The sequence below is a fragment of the Mesocricetus auratus genome, unplaced genomic scaffold, assembly GCF_017639785.1.
Source record: "Mesocricetus auratus isolate SY011 unplaced genomic scaffold, BCM_Maur_2.0 Super-Scaffold_100011, whole genome shotgun sequence".
Taxonomy (NCBI): domain Eukaryota; kingdom Metazoa; phylum Chordata; class Mammalia; order Rodentia; family Cricetidae; genus Mesocricetus; species Mesocricetus auratus.
Genome location: NW_024429195.1, coordinates 62,111,990 through 62,124,318, shown reverse-complemented (window position 1 = coordinate 62,124,318; position 12,329 = coordinate 62,111,990). Strand labels below are relative to the sequence as shown.

Here is a 12,329-nt window from a genome sequence, read left to right as displayed (position 1 = left end):
GTTTTATTATTAGCTACATTGGTTTACATTGGAAACAGAATGTTTGCCTCCATACATTCATGTCTCTGACTGTCTCTCAAGCAAATGGAGAATGACTGGAGGTGGGGAGAGATTATGAATGAGACTTAACACCTGCATTAGAAATAAATGTTTGAATCACTAAATATTCAATAAGGTAGTGTTGGGATTCCTTCCCTGAAAACATAGTGGCTCCTGTGTCTAGGTGCTGTTACTAGGTAATTTTAATATTTAGGCATCTGTACTGGCCTGCATTTAGAGTTCTGACAGGATACAGCCTCAGCTGCTGCCACTAAGAACACCACCTGTACCTATTCACTGTGTTCTCTTTCAAAAGGGCCCTTCCCACCTCCCATCTCTCTCTTTTTTTTCTCTCTCTCTCTGTCTGTCTGTTCTCCCCACCTCTGTCTGCCTCTCTTTCCCACTGTTCCTGTCCCCAGAGGCAGGTCTCCACAGCCCCCCCCGCCTCTTTCCCGCTTTTATGATCTTTTTCCTTAATAAAAAAAAATCTGCACTTGAACTCTGTCTCACGGCAACTTTTTCTCTCATGCCATTTTTTGTTTGTTTTTCTGTTTTTATTTTGTTTTTATTGCAACAAGTAGTTTAACATCTCTGAGCATTAGTTTACTTATCTCCAAAATGGAATAATAATATATACTGGGGCTGGAAAGAATGGGAAGATATCACAGGATCAACCTTTGACCACACAAGCTACTTGATAAATTACTTATTAAATTAATCATATTGAAAATTCAGTTGCCAGTGAATTAAACTACTATTTATCTTCTAGAGAAACAATAGAGTGACTGGGTACCCAAAGGCTATGTCTAAAATGTAATTGCATATTTCTCAACAACTCTGATAGAAACAGAAAAGGGACAGCATATGAATAGGTCAAGCACAGTGACTTTGACAAAACAAAGTTTGCAATTGTGGTGACCAGACTATTGTGAGTGAGATCTGAGCATAGGTACATATACATGCACAAGAAGGAAATTCAGGACATTTTCTTATGTCTCCCCATGTTTCTGAAAGATGATATAAATTCTAGCTCACAAGATAATTTAATGAAGACAACTGATTATGCATGCTGACATATTAATCATTTTCTACAAGTGTTTAAACATAAGCAAAGGATACCAAAATTACCAATACTAGAAATAATAACTGAAGGATACCTGATGAATGATACTTCCTCTTTTAGCTCTTGAATAAAAAAGGAGACAACATAAAAAGAAAAAGGGTAGAGCAAATTTTCAATTAAGGAACTCAAAACATGAGTTAAGAAACAATGCTTTGTTTCTAAATTGATTAAGGCATTTCCTCCACAGAATTCCATGCTTTGCTCACTGTTTGTCAAGTAGCCAGGGCTAAGTAGAAAGAAAGAAGGCTCAATCTTGTCAGCCTTTCCATGACCAGTTCCTAGCATAGGACTTAAACTAATAAATATCTAATACTGTACTAGTAAGAATCAATAATAATTAGTAGCTTTTACTAATAAATTTATAATCTACTATTCTCCAAGTACATTCATCATTTAAGATTCATTTTACTTTTAATTATGGGTCTGTGTGGGACTGTTCATGAGAGTATAGATCCCTGAGGAGGCCAGACGTGTCTGAGACGCCTGGAGCTGGAGTTCCAGGGAGCTGTGAGCCATCTAATGTCTGTCCTGGGAACTGAACTTGAGATCTCTGAGAGTAATGTATGCTCTTAACCATGGTGCCATCTCTACAACACCACAAAATATATTCCTTTGTAAAGTCTCCTCGATTTTTAATTAAAATATAATTACACAATTTCCTGGTTTCATCCCTCTCCTCTTCCCATGAGCTGGCTCCTTGCTCTCCTGTGCTCTCTCTCTCTCTCTCTCTCTCTCTCTCTCTCTCTCTCTCTCTCTCTCTCTCTCTCTCTCTCTCTCTCTCTCTCTCTCATGGTCTATATTTCTCTAATTGTTATTTTACATACACACACTCACATACATGTGTATAAATGTGTGTGGATATATATGCATATATATATATATCCCAAATAATGTTGCTTGTATGCTTATAATTTGGGAGCACATCCCTTTTTATGGGCCCATCAACAGCTCACCAATCTCGGTGAACTTGCAGAGTAGACTCAGTTTCCTCCTGTTACCAGGTCACTGTGCAACTGGAAGAAGCTGGTCCCTTTGTTTGGCAGGTAAGGAGGCTGGGGACCTACAAGCTTATGTGAGTTTTATGAATAATATGTGTGATTAAGAGTTGAATTTCATGATCAAATTTCTTCCTCAAAGTACTTAAAGACTACGAACCTCCGTGTGTCACTAAGGATTTGTTGAATGGATAGACATCCAGTCATCTTCGACTATTTCAATAATTGGTGAAAGTCTACTGCTTTCTTCTTGTTTTAATTAGAAGAACATAGCACTGACTATAAGCAAATATTTTGCTGCAAGCCATTGCCCTCTACTAGTCACCAGGATTATTTGACTGTCACAGGGATGAACAGAAAGCATTGTCACCCAGGCACAGTTCCCATTATCCCCAGAGGACATTTACACATGCTTCCTCGTGGTTTGATAAGGAGACAAGGCATGGTGGAAATTTAGTGAAAGTTGGGATAAAGGGCTCACAGTCAGTATTTGAAGCTTCCAGTAACTGGATCCTGTTCAACCAACTCTCAAATAAGTCCTTTAATATCATCCTACCCTAATCCCGAAGGTGCAGGGAAAGAATAAACCTAGCATGCAGTAAATGGCATATAATACTCTTGGCTCAATTCTTGTCACATATGCTAATTAGTCAATAAGTAACACCCCTGAATGCATGAATGCATGCTTCTTCTAGATTAATGTGAAAAGGTCCTAGAAAATTTTCAAAGACAGAAGCCGGTTTCTAATTTTAAAACATTATAAGGAAGTTTGCTTGTAAAGGCTAATTATTTCCTAGGCAATATACCCAATTCCTAAATGAACACTTACCCATAGAACCCTGGTCCTCCGTCAGTTGCCTTGTACTGTTAGGAGTGGACATTCTAAGAAAGCTTTCAACAGAAATTAACAGCAACTACAGTGATAGAGCAGCACCTCCCATTGCCAGCGGCGTTTTCTCTCTAAAGGGATGTGGTATTAATAGGCTGAATTTTTTTTAATCTAAAAAAATAAACCTCTGTCCCCACCTCTCTCCTGTTTTCGTGTCCTCTGTGTACAAGTGTATTCTGACCATTACGCTTGGGTGGAAAGTTGAAAGACAGCTAACCAGCTACACCCAGCTAGAGCTCATGGGCGGAGGAGCAAAGTTCTAGGGCTGAGCTTTCCTTTCTCAGCGCCTGGCCATGCAGGCGCTCGCGGATACCTGCCCTGGTTGGCGCTGCGTCTGAAGATTCGGCTAGGCGGAACAGTTGAGTCTCCATCTGGCTACCAACCCACCCAAGCTTTCTTCTCTTCCATCACCACCTTCCTGCCTCCCCCTCCTCCCCCTCCTTTCCGTCTTCCCTCTCCACCCCCGCCCCCAATCTCCTCCTCTTTTTCTCACTACAAGCGGTTGCTGATGCTGAAGCCGAGCGTCACTTCGGCTCCCACGGCAGACATGGCGACATTGACAGTGGTCCAGCCGCTTACTCTGGACAGAGGTAAGGGAGGTGCTGGTCCATCAGGCCACTGAGTCCGCACCCCTTCCCCCGCTCCGCCCTGCCCAGTCCCACTGGGACAGCAGGATGCGCTCGGCCAAGGGACAGTGGGCGAGGAAATCAGCCCAGGAGGCTTTCGCGCCCGGAGCAGGACACTTTGCTCGCCTGGTCCCTGCCGCCTCTTCTCATTGCGCTCGCCGGGGCGTGGATGCCTTGCCAGGGCTCCGATACTCCAGCCACCAGTCCTAGTCTCTTGCTGGGTCGCCTCCAGTCCCCGGCTTTGTTGGAGAGGATGTGCGGGAACCACCGAGCACTGGTGACTGGAGGTTGGAAAGGGGCAGAGAAAGCTCTCCCAGCCAGAGCAGCGAAGGGACCAGTGGGGAAGCCAGCTAACAACTGCTGGCCCAGGGACCTGGAGGGAGCAAGTTTGTCCCTGTGATGGAGACAGGCTCTGTGTAGCTGCGGGGACTGGGAGATCGCCCCAGGGCGGTAGTGCGTTTGGCATGGTAGCTGGGTGCGCCTCCGCTGGGCTGCCAAGCCAGGGCGAAAGGGCAGAGCGAAATTCTGTAGCCTAGCCGGCTAGGGAACGCCACATCCCGGAGGCGAGCCTGCTTGGCTCCAGATTCCCGTCCGGAGCTGCGGTTTGGGTCGCTGGGTCGTGGTGCTCCCTCAGCCTGCAGTTCCAGGGCTGTAGCAACTCCTGTCTCCTGCTCCGAACCAACCTTTTTCTTTACCAGTCAAGTGCACCTCGGTGCCTGGGCTGCAGACAGCGCAGGGACAAAGCGCAGACTGGGTAACAGTTTAACTTCTAGCCTGTGACCTGCGCGTCCTACTCTTTGGCTGCATAGGAAACAGCCAGCTTTTTGCTACCTCCTGAAACCTTCCCAAGCCTGGTTACTGGTTTCTCTCTAGGATGGGGCCTGACTAGTGCACCCCAGGGTTTCCTGGCTGCGAGTGGGAGTTTCCTTTCTCCCTTCCCCTGTCTAGGTTCTAGGGTGCCAGAGTCCCTGCTCTGCAGAGAGAGGGCACCTCTAGCCCTGTCCGCAGCGGAGGGGTTTAGGACCCAGGGCAGCCATTTGAAAATGCTGTGCTCAGAGGAAAATGATTTAGTCCTTGTTCCTCTAAAATTTCGCTTTTTGGAGGATTAAACTAGCGGGCCCAGCAAGGCAAAAAGAGCATCCTGCTGGGGAGCTCAGTGGCAAAGCTGGTAAACTCTGCTTGAGGTTCTTTATTTGGAGAGATCTCTGTTGACTTTAACTCAATCGGTTGGTGCCAGAACAGATAATATGTGGTGCCCATAGCAACCTTACTTGGGGTAAGAGAAGAAAAAATATTGATTTTTTTAATGTTGAGAAATGCTCATTTACAAGCTCGCAAATTGATAACAGTAAAGAGCTCAGAAACCCATCGTATAATCTATGGTTTTACCCCCAATATCATCCGTACTAAGCAGGATAAATCCATTGCTGGTAAGAGCCAAGCAGATGGCAAGCTATTAAAAACGATGGGTTTCCCAAGTATTTCTGTTTTCATGTGATGAGCTCTTATATTGTCCCATTACTAAATTACAGTCATCAACCATCCCAAGTTTAACTATGTTAAACATCCCAAACTCTATGTTAGAAGCAAACACTCCAAAAAGACCACTCGTCCAAGCAAGTTTATATCCCGCTACTGTTATTGCTAATACAATTATCCCACTTCGGGAAGCAGAGTTTCTTAGCCCTTAGGTGCCCCAGTCAGTTGTTCAGAGGAGGTATTAAACAGACAAAGATATAAAGTGCATTCTTGTTTCTACTCAGGTGGTATCTGACAGTACTCCAGACAGTAACCCAGGAAGCAAAACTAGGTTAACTATGTGAATATCTGAATGAATGAATACTCTTTCCTTACTGGCTTGGGCTGCTTAATGAGTGAAAAGACTATCAATAAAGTACCTTCCCTCTACTTCCCTGCGATGGTACCTTAATATAATCCAGTAGGTAATTTTATAATTCACTTGATGGAATGCAGGAGTCTAAACGTTGTCCTTGAAAAGGGCTTAATTCAGTTGTTCATTAGGAATTTGGGGTTAATGATTCAATACTGTGCACTTTTACCCTAAGTTAGGTTTCAGTGTTTGTCCACCAGCTGGAGACTAGATCACACTAAGCTTCAGAGTGCCATTTGGAACACTCCAGCTTTGCCCTCCCAGTCTTTGGTTACTCCAAAGCCTTTATAACTTTTGTCTCCCCAATAGGTGGAGCTCCTTGAGAGATGAGGCCATTTCTGAATCTATCTTTGAATTTATCACAGTCACTGACTTGTGGTGGAAATCTAAAATTACTGTAGATTAGTGTTAGTGAAGTAAAGTCTCAAGTAAGCCAAGAACTATTGATTCTAGGGATGCCATACCAAACCGAGATATGGTTGGTGTGAAATGCAGTCACAGCCCTGCAGAGATATCAAGGTTGGTAGAGCACACATAGGGAAGTTGTTAGGAACCTTTTCCCTGTTCACTTGGTGGATTTCTGTCAGCCTCAGCTGCTTAACAAGGTTTTGCCTTTTAAATATCTATGTATTTATTTTCAAGACTGGGTTTCTCTGAGTAGTCCTGGTTGTCCTGGACCTTGTAGACCAGGCTGGCCTTAAACTTGGAGATCTGCCTGCTTTTGCCTCCTCAATGCTGGAATTAAAAGTGTGTACTGCCAGGCACCAAGCAGGATGTCAGCTGGTGGGCAACACAGAAGAAGGAAATAAGACTCTAGTCAGGGACAACCAATTATATCTCAGCAAATCAGAAGACACATACTATGACTTTAGGGGTCCTAGTTCATTTCTAGTGTTTTCACATATGCAAATATAAAACACAAAAGAAATGAAGATAGATGTTTTTGAGGCTATACTACTTCTAAATGTGAGATTTAATTTTACTTAGTGTTCTTTGGCAGCATACATAAACATAAATATATACATGCATACATCCATAATGCCTGCATGTATACACATAAACACACACTCACACACAAACACACACACACACACACACACACACACACACACACCAGTTTTTAAGGAAACAAATCAAAGCTACAAGATTTAAATTAAGGTTTAGTCACCTCAAATTCAAATGCAATAACTGGAAGTAAGACTCTTAGAAGTCATACTCATCTTGGTTTTTGTCTTTAAGATCCAGGCTAGTCAAAGGAATACATTATCTTCTAACTGCATCAAGACATTGGACTAATCAGCATTGCAGACCTTGGAGGTGACTATGGATAGAGTATATTCCTATTTACTGTTTCTTGTTAGTCTTCATTTATTTATAGGCCATCCTGTAAGTAACACTTTATGTGGGCTCAGGTATATGGAGAAGCTAGAAAAATGACAATTCTAATTTCTGCCATAAGTAGGGGCCACTAGGGGAAGATTTTTTTTCTTAAGCCCCACAAACAATTCATTCAATATACATTTATCACCTGTTGCATATGAGATACTATGGGAGGAGAAGAAAGGTTTTCGACATCTATGAATCTTCAGAGTCTACTAGAGGTGACAAATGATAAGGGATTGATTTACTAAAGGTTATCGAGTGTCAGCATTGTCCCAAACACCACTCTAAGCACTATGGTAGTGCCAGTTGAGCAAAACAGGAAAAAAATCTAATGGTGTTTGCATGCTAGTAAGAGAGATACAATGAATTCACATAGACAGGTATGAGGCTGATGAAGTAAAAATAAAACTGAAAAAATGACAAGGGGCCACTGTGTTAGATACATCAGTCAAGGAAATACCCCTTGAGATCACGACATTTGAGAAAGGAACTGAAAAGAGGAGGGAAACGAGCTTTGTCAATAATTGGGGGTAAAGAGATTCTTTGGAAGAGGAAGTACATGTTCCCTGGCACATCACAACAGCTACTGTGAAAAACCAAGCAGACAAGGAAGGAGCCTGATTGAAGGGACATTTGAAGATGGTAGCCAGGGCATCAGTCGAAGTGACCCATAATAATGATGTTAGAGAATATGACAATGTGACAATGTAAAATGCTCTGAAAAATAAACAATCAGAAGAGATGCTCTGGGGGTAAGAGCTACTTGGCTGGTATTGATCAAGGAAGGCTCACTGAGAAAGGAAAAATTTCAGTTGGTCTTCATGTCTTGTGTTAATATGGTGTTTAGTAAAAGGAATCATAATGAAGGAAGTGTATATAACTTCAGTTCCAGATTTGCTACTTGGTTACCATCTAGTTGATATACTGAGAGAGTAAAACCTAACTAAACAAATATTTTTAAAAAGTAAAAAATGAAAACTAGCAATTATACCACAAGGCTACATCTTTGGTTAGAAATATGGTTATATAGGCTGACTAAATCTGCAGATCAGCTTTACACTAGGTTTTATGGTCAGGGTAAAATATCACATATAATAATGTGAGTTTTGGAGGTTAGACAGCAAGAGGGACAGCAGTACATATAATTTACCTTGTGGCAAAATGGCGATCCTGACAAGGAGAAATCATGGAATTTATCTCTTCCTGGCTCTTAAATGTTCCCAGACCCTCTTCCTATTTTCAGAGATTTGCTTGACCAGATTTTAATCTCTAAAATTGGGAATGGCCTACAGCTTAACTCAGGGCAACAAAACAGAGTGTAGCCTGCGGTACTCGATACTGCCATCTTTATAGAAAATAGAAATTCTTTGCTTCAAGGTCAGAAAGAATAATATGAAAAAAATCCTTTAAATTTTCCCCTTTGTTTAACCTTTTCCACTTAAATGAAAACCAAATGGCTTTAAAGAAAATTATGACCTTTAATGTGATAATATAAAACCCACTGTAGAAAAAAATGAACAATTAAATTTTTCTATGGGTCTAGAGAGATAACTCTTGATCCCAGGACTCAAAGTGGCTCCTGGAAGCATGTCAGTGTCTCACAAACACCTGTAACCGCAGCTCCAGGAGATCTAGGACATCTGGCTTTCTTAGGCACTTGGACTCACATGGACACATTCCCCATAGCAAAAAATATGCATAATTGAAAAGAAAGTAAATATTTTATAATAAAACTTAGGAGTTAATTAAAATTGCACAATTTACAAATCTTTGGTTTTGGTGACATGACCAACAGATATCAACCTATCTTAGCATGCCAACAAGATAAATTCACTCAATTGCCATAATGTGTTTCAACTTCAATTTGAATGAGTTGCAAAAATAGAAATGGAAATTGTTATTTCTTGGCTTCTTTTATCATAATTTAAATTATTGATTAAACTAGACTTAAGTGTACTTCCTCATTTAAAAAGATCAAACTTTTGTCATTATAGTTTCTACTGGGAAACCAACAAGTCTTAATACTGAGGGGGAAGATAACATGAGAACAAATATTGAATGTCGATGAGCATTCTTCCCATGGTGCCACAGTTCTCATAACATTTGTGACACATTAACATTTTCTCTTTCCTTTTCACTCTTCAAGGCATACAGAGCCTATTACTTTATGTATCTTCCAATTCAAGCCCTGGGCAGCCTATAGATTTTTCTAATCTACTACATTCACCAGTTTTTATAAAATCTGTATTCACCTGAAAATTGCTTTTGCTCATCGTCCAAAGAGGGCCATTCCTTCCTTTGCACCTCAGTTTTCTGGTTTTGTTTTTATTTGCAGGGATTTTTATGACAGAAAAAAAGACAAGGAAGAAAAAATATAAATATTATAATTTTACTATTGTTTCTAAGTTGCATGACTGATGATCTTGATTTTAAACAAAACAAAACAAAACAAAACAAAATACAAAAAAACCCCAGAACACTAAGAATGTTGTATCTCATCTGAACACCTCACCCACATCGACAGCCTGTTGATACAGTTTGGCTCATGAACACAAAGTGGTTGTTTACTTTAAGAAAATATTTTCTGGAGGCATTAGTAAACATTTCACAAACTCTTTTTTGAAAGTCTTTTTTTACTGTGGTCCTGTCATTCGTGAAAATAATGTTTTTGTTTAGTAGTGTATTTTCAAGGGTCACTATAGGCTCCTAGCCATATAGAGGAGCATAATGATCACTTAGTAGTACTAACCTACAATAGTGCACAAGCAATTACTGCCTTAGATTATCATTTGGTTATGTGTGTGTGTGTGTGTGTGTGTGTGTGTGTGTGTGTCTTTCTGTCGGTCTGTGTATGTGTCTTTCTGTCGGTCTGTGTATGTGTGTAGCCCAGCAAGTGGCCAGAAACAATAAGAGGCACTGTTGTTGATATTCATAGTTTCCTCTTCATTTTTCGGTATTGATTCTACTGTTTTAGTTGGTGTCTGGACCAAACATTTAGTTCTCATAAGGGAAACATAAAACCTTTTTTAATGTTAAGAGGGGCTACATAGAAGCACCTGCCCAACCCAGTATACAAAAATGAGCTGCTCTGTGATTTCACTTTTCACAACTACCAATTAATGAAGGATAGAACTATGACATGATAAACAAGTCAAGATCAACTTATTTAGAAAGCACTCTCTATTGACAAAAAATGTCTTTAAAAGTCACAATGATCTCACCAATTAATTACTTCTAATAAGTGGGATCAAGAACTTTTCAGATTGAGTTTTGCTAAGTAATGTGCTAGCTACACTTGAAGACTTGCCTAGTGAAAGCAAATGTGCCTAAAACCATGTGGGATTGAAATTTCTTTTGAAGTTGTGTGCAGACATCTGTCTGTGTTGCCCAGGAAGCACAGAGCTCCTGGTGTAAACTAATCACAACGTTTAGAGACACTGAAGCAATTTCAAGTCCACCTGGTTCTGTTCTTTTTGTTTACTTGCTCAGTGTTGTCATAGTAACATTAATTCTGCATAAGATCTTCTAGCAAAGAATTGCCATCACCATAAAAGGATAGATTAATGGAAGTCACAGAATGTTCATAAGATTTAAAACCCCCAGGTCACAGGGGGGAGAAGTGCGCATCAGGTGACAGCTGGGTCTACTGAACAGCAAGAGAATAATTGGACCCTAAGACTAAGGGACTAATGACAGTGATGTCCAAGGAAAATGAGAGAACAGTAGGTTGAACAGATATTATGACTGTGAGAAAATACATAAATATGTTTTAGGGAATGACAGACCAAACTATTTGGTGATATCTCTTAACAGAGCATAATATAAGGCTTAATAATAGAATAATAAAATATGAACCATTAGAAAAGAGTGGGGATTTTGCAGCAGGTACATGGGTCGATGAAAATAGATTGGATGGATGGATTTCATAGAAGAGCACAGCTGTGTTCCACACTCAGGATGCTATTAGCTGTGCAAGAGGACTTGTTGAAAACATGGAGCTATATGAAGTGTGTTTCTAGTGGTTGAATGGTGCTCTAAGAATGAACGGGTCTCAGTGCTTTGCATCATTACTGAGATTCCAGCTGAGTTCCATGAGTTATATTTTAATCAGATTTATTGGTGGCATACAGCTTGAGAAATAAGAAATAATTGGGCCAATCATATCAGAATTCTAAGATTGTACCTAGATAAAATGGCAGGTTACAATGAAGCAGATAAAATTCAATGGAAGGGAGTGTAGTTAGCATTCATTACATGGAATCAAGTCACAATGTGATTCGATTCATATTGATGGCATTGGTATATGACTGGGGCAATCTTATTTAGTAAGTATAGGTGATTTGTAAGATAATGATCATTTTCTTTAATAAAGTCGAAACAAGCTGTGTGATTACATCATCAAAATATTAAAATCTATCTCGTTAAAATTAAATGTAAAACTTGTGCCAATACTGTAATAAAATATTAGCATTTTATAATCTATGGGGGATTATTTTAAGAATTAGTAAAAATTTTCAAATCTAGGCATTATTCATTGTTGGCAATTTCCTCATTTAGTGATGTCTTAGAGCACCACGAAAACTATAACAGTCACAGAAAAGCTACTTAACTGAGCTATGACAAGTAGCAGCAGACCTAAACTCATTTATCATGTAGATAGTTTAGAATCTAGAAATCCCAACTCTAAATGCCTGTTTAAAATTCACCACCCCCAAAATGATGCTAGCTATAAACATGAATTAAATATCTAGATTCCCTCTTGGAAGGAAGTACCACCCCACTCAGCTGTGAACCAATAGTTCCTAGGAAGGAGGATGGTTGAACATTAGGAGCTACTTTAGTGTAGTACTTACACATGCGATGAAATGTAAGCTTACTATGTAATCTCAACACACACAGCTTGTAGTGACCTGTAAGAAGAAGGGATTTACTTCAGCATGATAAAGATGAGTTATCCAATGTAATGGTGATGCTGAATGCTATATTTAATGGTGAAAGATGAAATAGTATATTTAAGCACAAGAACAATATGAAAGATTTAACAAGTGCTATAAGATAGAAGTAAGCAAAAGAAATATGAACACAGAGCAATCAAAATTACCTATTTTCAAAGTATCCAGTTGTCAATTGATCAACTATTAGAAGGCATAACTAAATTTTCCAGAGATAATCACTAATGCCATGAATCAGTGCTCACATATCCAAACAGTAATTAAGTGGTAATCTCATATCCAAATAGCAAGTTTAAAAAGTCAATGAAAAGGTAAAATACAATAACAAAATACAATAAAAATGCAGGAATAGAAAAATGATAAATTTATGATAAATTTTCACTGCCCATCGTGTGAACATACGGGCTATGCATTTGAGAAAGGGGGATAAA

General features: G+C 39.9%; 1 protein-coding gene across 6 annotated transcripts in view; it reads left to right on the top strand.

Moving 5' to 3' along the window:
- Nucleotides 1-3,263: 3,263 nt before the first annotated feature.
- Lin7a (lin-7 homolog A, crumbs cell polarity complex component) overlaps nt 3,264-12,329 on the top strand; it is a 135,681-nt gene continuing 126,615 nt past the window's right edge. Inside the window, exons 1-2 of one of the 6 annotated variants that reach the window (XM_040754938.1) lie at nt 3,560-3,636; nt 6,803-6,880. Coding sequence is in view for 2 of the 6 variants with exons in the window: in XM_005068046.4 (XP_005068103.1) it covers nt 3,555-3,636 (82 nt within the window). In the remaining 4 variants the exon portion in view is untranslated. Of the gene's footprint in view, nt 3,637-6,802; nt 6,881-12,329 lie in introns of all 6 variants that reach the window. The other 5 variants (XM_040754940.1, XM_005068046.4, XM_013111906.3 and 2 more) reach the window with 5 other exon arrangements.